General features: G+C 40.3%; 1 protein-coding gene across 4 annotated transcripts in view; it reads left to right on the top strand.

The window, feature by feature from the left end:
* Window positions 1-19708, top strand: part of CFAP95 (cilia and flagella associated protein 95) — a 167695-nt gene that overhangs the window by 112109 nt on the left and 35878 nt on the right. For 3 of the 4 annotated variants that reach the window (XM_044265931.1, XM_044265928.1, XM_044265930.1), the window contains one exon: window positions 7756-8031. The exons of the other annotated variant lie outside the window; for it this stretch is intronic. In XM_044265931.1, the coding sequence (XP_044121866.1) occupies window positions 7756-7944 (189 nt within the window). In that variant the 3' untranslated portion in view covers window positions 7945-8031. Of the gene's footprint in view, window positions 1-7755; window positions 8032-19708 lie in introns of those variants that run through there. 4 annotated transcript variants of the gene reach the window in all.

The following is a 19708-nucleotide window of genomic DNA, read 5'->3' as shown; positions in this document are numbered from 1 at the left end:
TGGCTAATAGCTATCTGTAATGGTGGACACAAGGTTAGTTCACAGTGACTGATTTGGCTGGGAAATATAACACATTATGCATTTTTATGGATGATCTAGATGAAGGAATTGAGACTATGCTTCCAAATTATCCTATGATATTAAATTAGGCAGAGTTACTGATGTTCCAGAAAGCAGGCTGAAAACTGAAAATGACCTTGAAAAACAAAACTATAAAAAATAAAAGATTCCAAAGAAATAAGATCAAATCAAATAAGACTTAAGTATCACCAAAGCTGAGTGAGGACTGAGTACACAGTTGACTAAGAAACAGTCATGTCATTTTATCCCAAAGAAAGCTGGGGAGATAATGGTACTCAGAGTAAGACTATAGCACTTGGGGGCAATGAGGGTCAGGATGGAGAGCGGATGGGGAACTAAGAACAGGATACCTGCCTCTTAAAGATAGGTTGATACGTTTTATTGATACAGGTGGTAAATCCATATACTCTTTGTCCTTTGTAATGACAGAAGGTCAAGTGAGGGGTCCCGCTCACCAAGAGGACCCTCCCGTAACATCCTGACCGTGCCTGTCCATGATTTGTTTAAAAGAAGCAGGAAGAGAGAGAAAAGGGAGAAAGCTTTCTTAACCTTAAGGCAGATTTCCTCCGTAGTGATTCTCTGGCTGCATCTTTGGTGCTTTCTGTTTGTACAGAGACTGTTTGCCCTCAGCATATCTTTCTCTGACACACTTTTTCCATCTTTTGTCAGGATGTTTCATTCGACTTCCTCTGTCTCTCTGAAACAGCACTGTTTGTGTTTTGTCGGGTCTTGTCCTCTATGACGTTTCTTGGGAAGTGGGCACTTGTCGGCTACCATTGCACTCCACCTCCCTTGAGCTTCAGAATCTATGACATTGCCCAAGTCATACCTCTCTTCTATCCTTCATGGCCTTTAACGGACCCATCCATGAGTGTCCACAAGACGTGGGATCCAGAACTCTGTGCTTTTCATTTTATGCAATCTCAGAGAATTCATCCACTCCCATGGCTCCTCAACTATCACCTTTTGGGGGTAATGTAGTTCATCTAATTTCAGACCTACAAGAAAGTTGCAGGAATAGCACAGGTAGCTCCTGTATAATCTTTAACCAAAGTTACCAGTGGTTTACCATTTGAGAGTAGGCCGGAGACATTGAGCCCCTTTGCCTACAAATAATTCAGTGTGTATTTCCTAAGAACAAGGACACATAGTTATGGTAATATTTTCAACCTCAGGAATAATTGATGCAGTATAATTATGTAATTCATGGTTTGTATTCTAGTATCATCTGTGGCCCCAGTACTGTTCCTTAGAGTTATTTTTCCCCAGCCAGTGACTACTACTGTACATAGGGCACTAGCCTCTCCCCAGGCTGATATCATCTCACATTAAAAATGTCTAAAATGTGACTCATCATTTCTCTCCTATAACCAACTCTCTCTCACCTCCATGTCTTTCTCATTCCTTTTAGTTCTTTTAGCACTCTCCCAGGCATCCAGACTTGAAGCTCTGGCTCATCTTTGCTTCTTTGTCTTCAGTTGGCCTGCTAGGTCCTCTAAGTTCTTCCTGTGAAATGTCTCTTCCAGTTTTGCTCTGTGTAAGCCATTGTGCACTGATACCCACCCATTCTGCACCTCAGACAGATTTCTCCTGTGAACCTCATCTACCTGAGGGGCTCAGAAAAACCCGTAGTGATTATCCTATCTTAAATAAATACTGTCAACACTCTGGGTCTGTGTAGCCCCAGAACAGTGAACCAGCCAACAACAATGTGTGGTGCTTCACATATCTGCTTCTATAGACAATTTCTAAACATTTCTTCCCAGTCCCACTGAATACATGTTGACCAGACAGGTAAATAGTATGTTAGGGTGTGGGAGTACAACAGCCGTCTGCAGCTCATATATGCAGAGGCAAAGTCTCTAACTGTTAATGGGCCACCAGTTAGGAAGACACTAACCCTTCAATTCACTTATACCTTAGTCTGATTCCATAATTCAGATAGTTCCAATAGGAGGTGTTCAGTCTCCCTTTAAAAAACTCTCACTTTCTCAGAGGCTTTCCATCCTTTGCAGAAAAGAACTAACAGTAGAACTGAGCCTGTTACCTGTTAAGAAGCCTGCTTGTAAGGTTGGCCCTTGGCTGGCACCTAGAAACTTGACTTTTGAGATTAGAATTCCCAGTGAGAATTAGAGAGGTTCATTTCACCTAAACCGTTTGTGCAAACAGTATGTTTCATGTTGAACTTGTGGGAATCTGGAATCCTGGTATTGTAAGGCAACAAAGGTGCCTGTGACCAACCCCCAAGACAAACCATGGCCACTGAGGCTCTAATGAGCTTCCCCAGGAAACAACATTTCACAATTCGTTGCAGGGGAAATTAAGCGCATCCTGTGTGACTTACCAGGAGAGGACTCTTGGAAGTTTGCACCTGGTTTCCTCTGGACTTCGGCCCATGTGCCTTTCCCCTTTGCTGATTTTGCTTTGTATCCATTTGCCGCAGTAAATCGTAGCCACAAATACCACTATATTTTGAATCCTGTGAGTCCTCCTAGCAGAATCATTGAATCTAGCAGTAATCTTGAGAAGTCCCAGCACACCCCACTTTTCCCCACGTGACAGATTGTTATTTTCCTCAAATGGGTGCGGCACAGGTGATCATCCTACATGATCTTGCAATGCGATTTTGACGCTCTTCCCACTGAGAGGCTGAGTGGGACTACTACACTGGATGTACTGTGACTGCAGCAGAAGTGATGCTCTGTGACCTTGGAAGCCACGTGATAGAAAGCAGTGTAGCTTCCTCCTGGTTCTTTCTGTGCCATTGTCATTCTCAGAACCCAGTCACCATGATGTGAGAAAGTCCAAGCAGGCCCATGGAGAGGACCTGTGTAGTTGTTCCAGTCAACAGCCCAGCAGACAGCCAATATCAACCACCAATTGGGCTGAAGGACGTTTCTAACCCCAGCCTTCAAGTCTCTCCTGGCTTTCAAGTCTTCTCCGCTGAAGCCGCGGACAATGTGGAGCAGAGGGATGCTGCCTTATACCTCTTCCAAATTCCTGACCCAAAGAGTCTAGAAATGGGTATTTTTTGTACTGCTTTCTGTGGGTTGACCTGTTACACAGCAGTAGTAACTATGACTCTAAGGGTCCAAGTATATGGAGAAGGGGAAGTGACTTAGCATCCTGATGCCAGAGGGCAAGAGTAGGATTTTGGTGTCCGCTGTTGTTTGCCTCTTCTGGTCTCTGGGATGATATCCCTAGTTCACCTGGCTGCTCTTTTCCTTGCTGGCATTAGTGGGTATGGTCTGTGGATGTTGAACTGTTCGTCTTTTTCCGTTTTCCCCCTCTTTCTCTCTGGGCTAGGTTGGAGCCCAGCTGGCTTGCTTGGGATAACTCAGTCTCATTTCCACTCCCATTGGTATTGTATACCCCACAGAAGACTTTTGTGACTCCCATCAGCCCCAGCTCCTGTGTTTAACTTTTCAGCTTCTGTTAGTAATCACCTTGCAGACTTGCCACAGGATGCCAGAAGGGACTCAGAGTCTCCCTTGGCCTGAGCATGCTTTTCCACCAGCCTGGATGTGGTTGCACTCTAGGCGAATGAAGGGGCAACTAGAGATGCTCAGGTTCGAGTTCTCAAGAGGGATGGAGACATTCTTATGCCTTTCTGCCATTACTTTCATTTATCTCATGCATTTCTCTCTATCCAGGTTAGAGGGACTCTGCCTGATTTAAAGTCTTGGAAAGGGAAAATTGGGAAATATGTTGGCTCTTTCTGTCATCCTGCTTTTCCCTTATTTTCTTATTCCTACAATTCCCCAGGCTCTTGCCTGTTTCCCTCCTATCCATTCCAACTTTTGGTTAAGCCTTAATGCAAAGGATATTTTTCCCACATATTGAGAGAACTCTGTGGTCTGAGGTCTTCCAGGTTTGCACATTGATATTCTGAAGTCCTCAAGTCTGTGAGTTGGATCACAAAGGCTATTATCATGCTGAAAAATCCTATTTTGCATGTTAGAAACTGATATTACTTTGCTTTTAGGTTGCCATTTTTTCTGAAACAAACTGTGATCTCACCTTGGGCAAATGGATGGTTACACACAGAAAGGGCAAAACTATTTATCATTTGGAGATGATTACCGCCTGTATACTTGGTTTGAGTGACACACCAATTACTTGTTTGTTCAAGACTTTCAACATCTCAACTTGGTCTTGGGTCTCAGCTGCAGTCAATACTGTGGTCCTTCAAGGTGAAATCTTGGTGCAGCTGCTTTTTTCTATCTTGTGCCTTTTGTATTAAACTTTGAAAAACATACTTGCTCTGCCTCCTTAAAATAATTATACCTTCTAATAGTTCCTAGTAGTTTGTTATCCTGGTTTGTTTGTTCATATTTGCATCCTTCTAATACCTGATCATATGTTTAGTCACAAATTCATTGCTTGCCTTTACTCCTACTATATAAAAGTGTCCTACTTCCTAGTTCTGACCCTTTTTTTTTTTTACTCTGATTCTCAGTACCTCAGTATTCCAACATTGCAGATTATTCAGGTACATATTAGTTAGGATACTTTTAGCAGGTTGTATAAAACCCAGCTCAGGTCAGGTCAGACAATAAAAGCAGTTTATTGGTTAACATTTTTTTTTTTTTTTTTTGAAAAGTCAGGTTTCAGGAAAGGAGTGATACAGCAATGTCATCATGCTTCTTACTGACTCTCAAATCTGCCTTTTATGGGTGTTGATTTCATGCTAAACTGATTGGAGGGAGGGCTGCCAGTAGCAGTCTGGGCTGGATGCTTCCTCATTTGTGTCCAATAATGGAAAAAGAGTTTCTTTCCTCCAAATCACTGAGCAAAAGTCTTGAGCTTTTCTTTGAGTTTTGAGTTTGGGCAAACTCAAAAGATATGCCCCAACACCGGATCAGTCACTATCATTGAAAAAGGAGTGAGGTGATCGTGATTGTCGTAGGCTAGATTCTGCCCCTACATTTTGGAGTGGGATCAGTTACCCAAACTGCATGGCCATCACGCAATGGGAAATGGGAGAAGGAGATTCCAGGTGAGCTGGAGTCACGTTTCAAAGTTTGCATGAGCTGATTCTGCTCTTGTCTTCCCAACTCAGTGTTCACTGACCTTGCTTTGGTAAGTCAGTCTTCCATAGCAGGGGTATTTACGCCATATCAATTGTCAATCACGAGTAAATTTTTGTGGGATTTTTTTTGGTAGGGAGCTGGCTCACCAATGCACCTCTGACAATGGGAGGGACTTAATCCCATACGTGTTAATAGGAAACAATCTCTTAACTAGTTTTCCTAACTTCAGGATTGCTTACTCCTACTGTCCACTTTTAAAAATGATAGCTTTACTAAGATAATTGACATGCCATAAAATTCACCCTTTTAAAGTGTACAATTCAGTGATTTTTGTATATCCAAAGAGTCATAAATCATCGGCACACTCAATTTGACAACATTTTCATCACCCCTAAAAGGAAACCCCATGTGTATTAATCAAGTTTGTCTACAGAGAGAAGCCATCTATATATTTGGAGAGAGAGAGAGACAGATTTATTATAAGGAATTGACTAATGCAGTAAGGAGGCTGAGAAGTCCCACAGTCTGCTATCTGCAAACTGGAAACCCAGGAGAGATGGTGGTGTAATCAGTCCCAGTCTGAAGGCCTGAGAACCACGAGTACCAAGAGCAGGATAAGATTTATGTCTGAGCTCAAGCAATCAGGCAAGAAGGGACTGAATTCTTATTTCTTCTGCCTTTTTCTTCCATTAAGGCCCTCAACAGATTTGAGGTTGCCCACTTACCTACGCTGGGGACAGCCAACTGCTTTACTGAGTCCACAGATTCAAATGCTGATTTCATCTAGAAACACCCTCACAGGCACAACTCAGAAATAATGTTTAGCCAAATGTTGGGATGACCTGTGATCTAGTGAAGCTGACATGTAAAACTGGCCACTGCTCCCATTAACAGTCTCTCCTTATTCTCCCCTTCCCCTAGTCCCTTGCAAAGTTACTTTCTGTAGAAGGAATCATGCAATGTGTATTCTTTTGGTTTAGTTTCTTTCACTTAGCCTGTTTTTGTGGTTCACCTGTGCTACAGCATCTCTCACTATTTTATTATTTTATTCTTTGTATTGCCAAATAATATTTCACTGTGTGGATAGACCACATTTTGTTTATCCACACCGGTTGATGACTTGTGAATTCTTATTCTAATTATAATTATAGTTCTGGAATCTGGTCCCTTTTACCTTTGGTCTTCACTACCTTCTTGCTGCCAGAATCCTTTTCTTAAAAAACATCATGTTTATGCTTGTCACTCACCTGATCAAAATAAATCATCCTGTCTGCTTAGGAGATGCTAGAGGAACACATCAACCCTGCATTTGAAGCTCCCTTCCGTTTGACAGAAGCTGGCCTAGGAATGAGCAGATCCTGCTCCCTGTGAGCAGGCGGGTTTGGCCAGTAATGCCCAAATCTCACTGAAAGGGCCTCTACTGGACCAAAACCAACATACAAGCCCCAAAGATATTAGACTCTGACTATGAAAAACAAAAGCCCAAACTATAGAAAGAAACGTGGGTGTAATGTAGTTTTACGATTTTGTCATTTGTATTTCTTTTCATCTCTTACTTTTTGAGGATTTCCTGAGGGTACTGGAGGGATAATGGATCTTAAAATTAGATAGATAGTTTGAAGTCCTGGCTGAGTTGCTTAATATTGACATTCTTTAAATCCTTTTTCTCTGAGATTTTAAGCAAATTGTCTTTTCTTATATGTAAAGTGGGAGCAATAATTCCTATGTCAGGGTTCTGCCATGGATTAAAAGATATAAACACTCAACTACCGTGCCCAACCCATAATAGACAGCAAATCCATTGACCCTATGATTATTGTTATGATTGAATACATGGTTAAAATTTTCAATTATTTTCAAGAAGGCCAACCTAAGATTAGAATCTATTTTGGAGTTCTTTCATTGTTTTATAGTTCTAGTGATTTAATTTTAATATTGTGTTAGTGCTTTAAAATTAGTACCAATTTGAAGCAGAAATTAGATAACCAGTTCAAGGGCTTTATGTTCCTTGTCTACCATTACCCTTGATGTAATTTGAGAGAATCAATATTTCCTTTGGGAAATGGTCAATGAGAGTGCCTTATTTTATCAAAATAGAAGCTTCTATGAAGTACTCTAAGGATAAATACCTTAAACAGGATGCTGGGTTATCAGCATTTCTTGGAAGAATGAATCTTTAAGTTTGGCATTTACAACTTGATAGCAACTACTAAAGATACAACCCTAGATCCCAAGATATTACTCTTTGGAATGATTATAATTTATATTAAATTTAAAAAGTTATTGAATGGTAGTTAAATTATAATTGTTTTGGTCTTATATAGGTGATCATAAAATTTAAGTTGTTCTTTGGGCCAGTATTTATGGTTTACAAAGTTTTACATGCTTAACAATTTATCTTTTTAGTTTTATAAATAGAACAACCATGAACTAGAGCCTTCTTTTAGAATTAAAGTATTTATAAATGTAGTAGCCATTTTTTCATTGAGACATTTGTAATTTGAGATATTAAGTTAATTGTGCGAAAATTAAACATGGATCATAATAAGACTAACATGTTGAAGATAAGCTTTTAGAAATCACTCGTTTTTACATATTTTGGACATTCAATATTATTTCTCTTTCTCCCCCCACCCAATAGGATTATCCTTGTCAAGATGATTATTCAATAGTCCACAGAAAATGCCGTTCTCAGTTCACTGATCTTGATGGTTCCAAAAGATTTGGCATCAACACTTGGCATGACGAGAGTGGGATTTATGCTAATTCATGTGTAAAACAAAAACTCTACCCATTAACTGGTGGTCCCATTATCCCTTTTTTAAAGTAATCTATGGAATCAGATTCTCTAACTAATGAAAGGGTAATGGAAATAACAGTTGATTTTTCTATCCTAATAAATGCAATGGAAATGTTACTGTGTTAGGTTCCTTTAAAAACAAAATCTTATATATTCTAGGCCAGCGTTTATATATCCTTTTCATTAGCTGCTCTGGTATTTTCCAAAGTTTAGTATGTATACCACCAAGGATGTACAACACAATTCTTGATGGTACTTGGTGGAATTTTTCTTTATTTATAGACTATGTGTTTATTTCAAATTTTATTAGGAAAAAGCGCACAAAGCTAGGCAATCTAGCTTATAATCGCTGAGGATATGGCTAATATTAAAAAAAACCCAGCTACCTTAATCTCCATTTTTAAGTGAATAAAAATATAGGTGGTGGTCTGATTTGACATGAAACCCAAATGACTGAAGTTTGGGCAATCCTGGCCCTATGGCGATGTTGGGAGGTGGGGTGGGGGAGATGTGGCGGAGTGGGGGATGTGCCTATTTGTAGACGTTGATTTATCTGTAGTAGCCAACTGCAGCGTGGAGTGTTTATTCAGCATAGTGTTTTTCATTACTTATGAGAATACTTTCTGAGTCTTTAGATAGGAGAGATGGAGGCAGAATCCTAGTGAAACATTAGGGTTTGATGGGAAAATCTGTCGTCTGATGTTAGATTTAGAAGAAATCTGAGCAGTAGTTTGGACTCACCATCCATGGTACAGATGAGCAGACAGAAACCCGCAGATGTTTAAGTAGGTTTTACTCTTATGTAAATAGTAGACTCTAGGTGATCTTTGAAGTGTATTTGACCTTTCATGACCTTTTATTTCCTTTTTTTTTTTTTAAGATTTATTGATTTATTTGAGGGCAGCAGGGTGGGGCAGTGAGAGAGAGAGAGAAAATCCCAAGCAGACTCCATGTTCTTGCAGGGCTCGATCCCATGACCCTGGGAGCATGACCTCAGTCAAAACCAAGAGTCAGATGGTCAACTAGCTGAGCCACCCAGGCGCCCCAGACCTCTCATTTCTTTTGAGGATGGGTTTAATTATTTGGTCAGCCTATGCTTAGATTTACTCTCATTATTTTTCTTTAAAAACTAAGTTCATGAAATAGTATTTCATGATAAATGTTAATTTAGCATGGCCTCCAACTCCAGCAAAATATGGTAAAGACCATAAGCCGTATGAGTGGAGAAATGATAGTTAATAAAGATAATGTGGATGTACCAGGTAAGCATTCACCAGCAGAGTTTGACTATAATTTCTTCCTGCTTTAAATTTTATGTCTACACACACACACACACAAACTATATATCCCTATGTATGTATATTATATATAATGTTAGTTCTTTTTCTTATTTTTAATTGAGGTATAGCTGACATACAGTGTTATATTAATTTCAGGTGGGTGGGGCACCTGGGTAACTCAGTGGGTTAAGCCTCTGCCTTCAGCTCAGTCATGATCAGAGAGTCCTGGGATCAAGCCCCACATCAGGCTCTCTGCTCAGGGGGGAGCCTGCTTCTCCCTCTCCCTCCACCTGCCACTCTGCATACTTGTACTGTCTCTCCCTTTCTGTCAAATAAATAAATAAAAATTTTAAAAAATGTTTGGGTGTGCAAATAGTTATTTGACAATTATATACATTATTATATACTCACCAAGATAAGTGTAGTTACCATCTGTCACAATAAAGAATTACTACAATAATTTGCTATCTTCCTATGTTGTACTTGTTATTCCCAGAACTTATTTATTTTATAGCTAGAAGTTTGTACCTCTTAACCTCCTTTACCTACTTCACCTACTTTCCGTGATTTCCCTCCCCTCTGGCAGCCACCAGTTTGATCTCTGTCTGTATGAGTCTTCTTCTGTTTGTTGGTTCATTTGTTTCGTTGTTTTTTTTTTTTTAATTTCCACATATAAGTAAAATCATACAGTATTTCCCTTTGTCTGACTTATTTCACTTAGTATAATGCCCACTAGGGGATGTTGTCCCAATATATATATTTATAAGATTTCATTCTTTTTTTATGGCTAAGTAATATTCATCGTGTGTGTGTGTGCGCGCGCGAGCGTGCCCATGTGTGTGCACACACATTACATCTTCTTTATCTGTTCATCTATCATTGGATGCTTCGTTTGCTTCCATATCTTGGCTATTATCAATAATACTGCAAAGAACATAAGAGTGCATATATCTTGTTGAATTGGTGTTTTCATTTTCTTTAGATAGATACCCAGAATTAGGATTACTGGATTATATAGTGTTTCTAGTATTTTAATTTTTTCCCTAGTATTTTAATTTTTTGAGGATACTCCATATTCTTTTCCATAGTAGCTGCACTAATTTCCATTACCACCAACAGTACACAAGGGCTCCCCTTTCTCTACATCCTCACCAACACTTTGCTATTTCTTGACTTTTTGTTACTAGCCATTCTGACCAGCATAAGGTAACATCTCATTGTGGTTTTGCTTTACATTTCCTTGATGATTAATGATGTTGAGTGTCTTTCCATGTTTCTGTTGGCCATCTGTGTGTCTTCTCTGGAAAAATGTCTATTCAGCTCCTCTGCCCATCTTTCAATCAACTTTGTTTTGTTTCTTATGTTGAGTTGTATAAAGTCTTCATATATTTTGGATACTAACCCTATATTGGATATACCATTTGAAAATATCTTCTTTTATTCACTAGGTTGCCTTTTTGTTTTATTGTTGATTTCACTATGCAAAAGCTTTTTTAGTTTGATGTAGTCCCAAATATTTGTTTTTGCTTTTGTTCCTCTGAACTGAGGAGCTAGGTCCAGAAAAATATTACCAAGGCTGATATCCAAGAGTTTATATATGCCTATATTTTGTTTTAGCCATTTTATGATTTCAGGTCTTACATGTAGGTCCTTAATCCATTTTGAGTTTATCTTTGTGAATGGTGTGAGAAAGTGGCCCAGTTTCATTCTTTTGTATTATAGTGTTAATTCTTTATATATTGCCTATTCTAGTGGATACCTACCTGGGATTACCTTTCCTTCCACAAACTGTAAATTCAAATTTTATCACCTCTAAGACTAATTAGGGTATACAGTATACCCTATACAGCTGTTTGAAGCATGCAAATCTAAATACCAAGCTACTCATCATTTGAATTTTTTTGTTTTTGTAAGGAAAATGTCTTAACAGCCATATCATTACCTTCGAACAATGCCTGGTACCTAGAAAATAAAACTAAATTAATCTGCTTTAGCAGAAATTCTATATTGCAGCGACTAACACTACATTTTGCATAAGTGAGCTGAATGTGCCATGAGGGATCAACTTAGGAATCCACTTTGGTCTGGTTTAGAAGAAGAATGAAATAAGATATTGTATTTAAACTAGTCCAGTAAAATGGTGCATGGAAGTAAAGATTCCAGCAGAGATTTGGCCCACTCCGGTACTCAGTTGCCATCTATTAGTGAATGAATGTGTTGGATTGAATGAACTCTATAATATTACTCTGAAACCCAGACTTTTAAGCGTAAGTATTTTGTATTGTTTTGGATTTCTTTAGATAACTTTTTCAGAGGTTCATCTTGTCATTATCAAAGACTGTCTCAAACAAGAAAAATTAGAACTTTGATTTGCTCATTGGAGAGAGTCTTCTTTTGGAAGTGACCATGCAGCCTTCTTGTGGGGTCCACGTATGTTCTTTCTGGGATTTCACCTGAGACATCAAAATAACCCTATCTCTTGTGTGTTTATAAAGTTAACATTTTGTATATTTATAACTATCTATACCTACAAATTTGTTCCATGTTTTTCTTTTGGCCCTTGAGAACTGTTTTGTCAGAACTGTTAGTGTGAGCCCCCTGTGGCAGAATGCAGACTGGGAGAATGCTGCTGGGAGAATGGAACATTGGTCGGGCAGATCCGTTCTTGACTCAAGAACCACAGTGGTGGGTCTTCAGTTAAAGTTTCCCTACAGATAGGTTTTCTTTGGTCTTCACAATGTTTTTTTTCATTAATTGATCATAGAGAACAAACTGGGGGCTGCTAGAGGGGACGTGGGTGGGATGGGCTAAATGGGTGATGGGCGTTAAGGAGGGTGCTTGTTGGGATGAGCACTGAGGTGTGTATGTATGTATATGAGATTCGTTTAGGATGAATCACTAAATTCTGCCCCTGAAACCAATACTACACTGTACGTTAACTAACTTGAATTTAAATAAAATTATTTAAAATAAAAAGAATAAAAGAAATTGAACCAAATTTTATAAATTAGGACATTTTACTTAAATATCTGGATTTCCATATCCTTGACAGATTGGCTGATATGGCAGCAGTAGGCTTCATTTTGATACAGCAACAGTCAGCAGGGGTAAAACCCTCTTTAGAGGGGAGCTAAGATCATCATTTTGCTGCAGTTCTTACCTCGTATATGTCACTTATTCTTGGAGGCCTTGTGACCCTTTCCCTAAGGAGAGGTGGGACAAACATGAATTAATCAATTGTGTGGTAGAGGAGAATGGGTGATGGAAAAGCGGCTGCTTCTTGGTGACTAAGATTAGGATAGTGAAGATGGAGGCTGAACCCAGGTAGCAGGGACATAGTGAATCGGGTTGAGTTCACGTAGGAGTCAAGATCCTAGGTATGTGATGAAGAAGATAGAGATGGGGAGTGGGCCAGGGGCTTCACTCGATGTACAGAGAAACCTCAGACCCACTGGATTATACTAGAAATTCATCTGGCGGTGGAGGAAGTAAGCATACCTGACCCAACCCCAGGATAATGGAGCTGGAAGATGAAGATAAGCAGGGCCTGTCCAGCTTACTGGTTTATTTACAAAGGGAAGCCCTGGATACCAGTGTTCCAGAAGCATAGAGAGAGTCCAGTTCCACTAAGACCCTAGGCAAGAATGGTAAAATCCTTCTTATGGGGAAAAAGAGTATAGGTTGTAGGCTGGGAGAGGTCACACAGGTGCCTAGCCCTGCCTCCATCAAGAATAGAGCAGTAGGAACATTCCCTAAAGCTGTGCTGACCGGCAGCTAACTTTATTTCAGTGACTGTGGCTGGGCAATTTGCCAGTAGCTGGAAACCCAGTCCCAAATGGCAGGGACGGGGCAAACCCGGGGCAACTATTGTATATTGAAGTGAAAAACTCAAAATCGAATGCGGTAAATTAGTGTTCCTAATTAAGATCATAACCAAAATTTTTAACAGCGTTATTGAGATAAGATTCTGACACTATTAACTTCACCCTCTTAAAGTGCATGATTCTGTGCTTTTTAGGGTTTTCAGAGTTGTGCTATCATCACCACAATCAATTTTAGGATATTTTCATCGCACCTAAAAGAAATGTCATATCCATTATCTGTCATTCCCCATTCCCTTCCAATCTCTCAGTCCCGAGTAATTATTGTCCTGTCATTAGCTATTATGAATAATGGTGCTGTGAATATGCATGCATGAGTTTTGGCGTGAATGTATGTTTTCATTTCTCATGGATATATACCTAGGAGTAGAACTGCTGGGTCATTTGGTAACTCTGTGTTTAACTTTTGAGGAACTGCCAAATTGTTTTCTAAAGTAGCTTCAACATTTTACATTTTCATTAGCAATGCATGAGAGATCCAATTTCTCCATATCCTTGACAACATCTGTAATCTTCCATTGTTTTGATTATAGCCATCCTAGTGGGTGTGAAGTGGTGTCTCACTGTGGTTTTCATTTGTATTTCCCTAATGACCAATGCTGTTGAACATCATTCCATGTACTTATTGGCTATTTGTATATCTTCTTTAGAGAATTTTTCCATTTTTAGTTGGGTTATTTATCTTTCAAGATCATAACCGCTTAAAACTTGATTTCTAAAAAAAATTGGGACACTTAATCTACAAAAAAAAAAAAAGATTTTTGTTCTGGACTTGAGAAGAAACCTGGAAAATTTCATTTAGAATCAAATGTTGGAATTTCTGTTACAAAGTGGCAATATTTGAAAGTGAAGAAAATCCTGGAAAATTTTGGAGGCAGGGACTGTTGTGAAAATTTAGAATGCACATGTGTGTGTTTGATGATCTTTTCAATAATGTTGAGATAGTAAGTCAAAGTAATAATGAATTTATTCATGAAATACTGGCAAAATGTATTCTTTAATTTTCCTTGCATAGTTCTGCGTTTCAACTATCAGGAGAGTAACTTAGGCTTGTTATCTAGAAATCAAGCTCATCTCATTTTCCAACACTCTTCCCTCATACTAGAACTACCCCTTTAAGCATCAGATCTTAACCTATTGTGTTCATGAACACCTTTGACAATCTAATGAAATCTAGACCTTTTACTCTGGAAAAGTTACAAATATTTCTATAAAGAGAACAACACTGGAAACACTGTGACATCACTGAGTAATGACATTTTCCTTCTCTTGGATGACAATGAAATAAGCTGTGAATATTTAGCAAGTTAATATTAAGGTCTTTGGGGCACCTGGGTGGCTGAGTTGTTAAGCGTCTGCCTTTAGCTCAGGTCATGATTCCAGGGTCTGGGGATCAAGCCCTGCATCAGGCTCCCGGCTCAGCGGGAAGCCTGCTTCTCCCTCTGCCCACTCCCCCTGCTTGTGTTCCCTCTCTCTCTGTCTCTCTCTCTGTGTCAAATAAATAAATCTTTAAAAAAATATTACAGTCTTTGTGCTCATTTTTAGAAGACAAAGTATACATGTACATACACACAATGTATTTATATAGGGCAATCAAAAAACAATATGTAATTTTATCAATTAGCTTTTTTTTTAAAAAAGATTTTATATATTTGTCAGACAAGAGAGAGCACAGGCAGGGGGATCAGTAGGCAGAGGGAGAGGCAGGTTCCCCACTGATCAAGGAGCCCAGTGTGGGACTCGATCCCAGAACCCTGTGATCATGACATGAGCCGAAGGCAGACGCTTAATTGACTGAACCACCCAGGCCTCCCTACCACTTAGCTTTTGCTAACTACCTGAAAACGTACTGACTTAAAACAATAAGTGTTCTTTCTCATTGTGCTGTGGTCTCTTGGGCGGTTTCTCTAGTATGGGCTGCATCTACTGGAGCTGGATGGTCTGGGTTGGGCTCATTTACCTGTTGGCACTTGGCAAAAAGTCAGCTGGAGGTCAGGTTGCCCTTGCTGCAAATTGTTCAACATGTGGCAGAATAGGCTGGGTTTGTTCACAAGGTTGTAGCAAGGTTCCTAAGAGCAGCAAATGGAGGAGCCTCTGAGAACAAGGGCTTTGCAAATATCTGCTGTGTCGTGTTTACTAAAGGCCAGTCGGAGCGAGTCCTGGGGCCAGCCAAGTTGTAGGTGGGCTCGACCAAAGAATGTGGATGGAAGGATGGGATAGTTTGTGTCCGTGTTTACAGTCTACCACAGGACTGTTGCACGCTTGTGAGAAGTCCACTTTTTTTGTACAGAAGTTATGCCTCTTCCTGTGTAGTATTTGTTAGAGGAAACAGAGAGACCTTTTCCATTTGTCTTAAATTGGTAACATAATTTGGCCCTTTATTTTTTATTTTATTTTTGTCACTTCAGGCCCTTGCTCTGTCATTGGCCATCCTCATAGAGCCTAGTTATGGGTTGGGACAATTCCTCTGGACCCACTCCTGAGATACAGTGAAACCTCCCCTCAGGGATCCTGGATAGCTGAGAATTTTGAAGTCCCTTCTTTGTTAGAGACCTGGAAATAGTACAAGTAAAGAATAAAAGAATGAGAAAAATAATCTGTTGACTTCTGTCACATGCTGTCCTAGAACTATATCATTACAATTAAAGGATCAAAGCAGCTGGCACATTGTAGGATAATACCATCCACTTCAAAGACTGCATACCTTTTCAGTTTTACAGATATCCTAAAGTCGAGTCACCCAGAATTGGAAATTAGAGAAGGCAACAGTTACATGGGTGAGAAGTCTGACCTCAGTTTTCTAGAGATTAAAGTCGAATTTCTAGGCCTAGAGTCAGCTAACAGAGCTGAGAACCAACATGTGCCAGTGCTTTTAGTATTTTTTGAAATTCCATCATCACAACAATTTAATGGATATTGTATATGTGTTTGTGCTGGCACATACATTTGTGTGTGTGTGTGTGTGATTATTATTACTTCTCTTTGGCATTTGAGCCTCCAATTGGTGATGTGACTGTTGGAATTAGAGTCAAAAGCTCTAAAAATAAGCCCAGAAATTTCTATATATCCTCACTGTTCTTTTTTTTTTTTTTTTTTTTTAAGATTTCATTTATTTATTTGAGAGACTGAGAGCCAGAGAGGATGTGAGCAGGGGTCAGTGCCAGAGGGAGAGGGAGAAGCCGATTCCTACTGAGCAGGAAACCGGATGCAAGACTCAATCCCAGGACCTTGGGAGTGATCTGAGCCAAAGGCAGACACTTGACCAACTGAACCACCCAGGTGTCCCTACATATCCTCACTGCTAAAACAAGAATTATTCAACTCGTAGTGATTAGGGGGTACCGTTCGTTTAGCCTGTGACTTTTCAGTGTCCCACATTGTACGCACTTTGCCAAGTGGTCACACAATCCATATCCCACCGAGTGTCCCAACACAAAGTAAGCTCTGTACGTCTCCTGCAGCCTGACCACTTTATGCCTGATATATATATATATATATGATATATATATATATATGCAAAAGCCTTGTTTCCCATGTTATTATTGGCTCTTGTTTTTATGAACCAGAGTTGAAGTACGAAAGATGTAAGCACGCTGTGGATCCAAAGCGGCTCAAAACATAAAATTGGACCTTTTTTACTGTTTTGAGAAATACCCTCCATCCCCAGTAAAATAGCCCCTAATTCTCTCCCCAAGTCTGGAACTGATTGCTTCCAGTATGTCACTTACGACATTCACCTGATTGCCTTATGGCCATTCCACCGGAGTTCTTGGAGAGCCAGGATCATTTCTCCTCATCTGGGGCCCCCTAAAACACAGGGGGGGGGGCGCCTGGATGGCTCAGTGGGTTAAAGCCTCTGCCTTCAGCTCAGGTCATGATCCCAGGGTCCTGGGATCGAGCCCCACATCGGGCTGTCTGCTCCGCAGGGAACCTGCTTCCTCTTCCTCTTCTCTATCTCTCTGCCTGCCTCTCTGCCTACTTGTGATCTCTGTCAAATAAATAAGTAAAATCTTTAAAAAAAAATAAAAATAAAAAAATAAAACACAGTGGGTATTCAAGAAATGCTGAAGGAATTAGCGTGAAGATCTCGGACATAGTCCTATGTCCTTATGAGTGAGTGTATGGGTAATTGATAATTGCAGTCCATAGACTTAGAATGACTTTCGCTGAAAAGATGTGATAATTAGCATGTTTGTATTACAAGGAGCTTCAGTGGTAGCCTTTGGGAAATGGGAAGAGTTGGCAAAGTTGGCCTATGAACATTTTGTGTACAGTATAGCCAGGTAGTTTGCCAGAGCTGCCGTGATCTGCCTGAAATCATCCTTACAGTAAAATAATGCTTGCTTGCAAGCCAGAGCACCGATCAGAGCAAACAGTGCTCCTGTCAGGTCAAAGTTGAACGCTACAGCGTGATTATTGGCAGCCAGTGAGCTTGAGGGCTGAAAAGATGGTGCAAAAGAAGGGCTTAGAGGAAAATTCTTTTGAGGAAATTCTGCATTCACAATAAAAGCAGCACGCACAGCCTTTCTCCGGTCCATGGCCATTGTACACATTTGGTTACTTAAAGCCTAGCTGCTCATGGAAGCTCTAAACTTGGAAAATGATGGTGCCGCATTGGATGTTTGAGACTAAATATTTAAATTGGTTTAATTTGGGGTGTCAGCGTGGCTCAGTTAAGTAGGTACTCTGTAGGCTGCAGTTAATGATAGGTACCAACTCCCATCTTCCAGGCAAAACAGTTATTTCAAAATTCATACTCTCTTTATGAAAGGTTCATTTATATTAACAATACCCAGATCTTAGAAAATATAGAAGCTGGCCAAATAGTGAAATTTGTAACAGCAAAAATATGCAGCCTGCAGTCTCAGTATATAGCAAATGCAAGGAAAAGATGTATTTATAGAAAAAATGGTAATAATTCAACTCTGAAGATTCTAGGAAAAGGTGGGTCATTCTGTTCTCCTGAGTTTGTTAATACTAATGCGCAATCTTAAAACTAACATATGAAATCTCAAAAGCATTGCCAATCTACAAATTTCATTTCCTAGATCTTTATTCCTCCTGAGTGCTTTCTGGAGAACGTCCAGGGCACTGTCTAAAGAAAAATAGATTACTTATATTGGAAGAGAAGCATTAAAGCAGCCCAATAGTTGGGAGGAGGAGGGTCTAGTCTCTCCATACGTGCTCGTAAGTGCTCCCGTCTGGACTGGGCCGTGTCACTTGTCCACCTCAGCCTTTAATCCCACTGTTCTTTCAAACCACCCCTGCCTTCTGAAGCAGGACCCTGGGAGTCTGCTCATTTTTCTGCACCTTCTGCCCATCTACTCCTTCCTATCTGGCTTCTCCATTCATCTGTGCTTGACATAATGCCTTGGATATGCCCAGAGTGTGATGAAGTCCCCAGAAATTGGTTAGGAACTTAAAACAGTAGTTGTGGTTAATGTTATGTGTCAGCTCAGCAGGGCCATGTTACCAGACATTTATCAAATATCATTCTGCATGTGTTCTGTGGGGATGTTTTTGAATGAGATTTATATTTAAATTGGTAGACTCTGAGTAAAGCAGATTGCCCTTCATAATGTGGGTGAGCCTCGCCCAGTCAGTTGAAGGCCTGCATAGAGCAAAAATGCTGGTCTCTCCCTGGGAAGAAGGGATATTTCAGTAGACTTCCGTCACACTTCAGCTGCAGCATTAGCTCTTCCGTGGGTCTCCACCCTGCAGATTTTGGGCTGAAATTCATCATTCATGTATCTGTCTACACGCACACACACACACACACACACACACACGGTTGGCTCTGTTTTTCTGAAGACCCCGACTGATATAATAGCGCATAAAATGCCTTTGGAGGGGATCGGTGGGTGGGCATAGCAGTTACAAAAGCATTTTTTTTTAAAAATTTATTTGACAGAGATCACAAGTAGATGGAGAGGCAGGCAGAGAGAGAGAGAGAGAGGGAAGCAGGCTCCCTGCTGAGCAAAGAGCCCGATGCGGGACTCGATCCCAGGACCCTGAGATCATGACCTGAGCCGAAGGAAGCGGCTCAACCCACTGAGCCACCCAGGCGCCCACAAAAGCATTTTTTAAAGAGTATATGACCTAGGTTAGATTGGCTGCAGATTATGAAATATTTAGGTCAGGCTGGGTTTTACAGCTCTCTTTTCTCTCCTACCTGGGAAAGCTTTTTCAGAATGCAATTAGACTGATGTTACTATAGGCATACATTAGTTCACACACTTTTGCCTGCCAGAAACAAAATTCTTAAACTGCTTTAAATACTAGGCACATTGATGACCTCACATAACAGGAGTAGGGCAGGTCCCTGTTTGCCATCATCCAGGCTCCGCACAAACCTTGCCTCTGCCTTCCTCAGACTGGCTGCTCTGTGGTTGAAGCTGTTCTAGCTGTCATGTCCAGATGTGAAAATGTCCAGAGGAAAAGGAATGATTGTCTCTTCTTGAGTACATTTCTCAGGAGTTGGGGAAACTTCCCCCAAATTGTCCATCATGCAGTCTCAGTGGCCAGAAGTGGGTCACGTGTACATTCCTCAAATCTAGCAAGGGGAATGCCGCGTTTGGATTAGACAAACCAGTATCTCCTCCCGAGCTGCATGCAGATGGGGTTAGCTTCCTC

Source organism: Neovison vison, chromosome 9 (genome assembly GCF_020171115.1).
Source record: "Neovison vison isolate M4711 chromosome 9, ASM_NN_V1, whole genome shotgun sequence".
In the NCBI taxonomy this organism is placed as follows: domain Eukaryota; kingdom Metazoa; phylum Chordata; class Mammalia; order Carnivora; family Mustelidae; genus Neogale; species Neogale vison.
The sequence above is the reverse complement of the archived record's forward strand: the minus strand, read 5'-3'. Positions and strand labels throughout refer to the sequence as shown.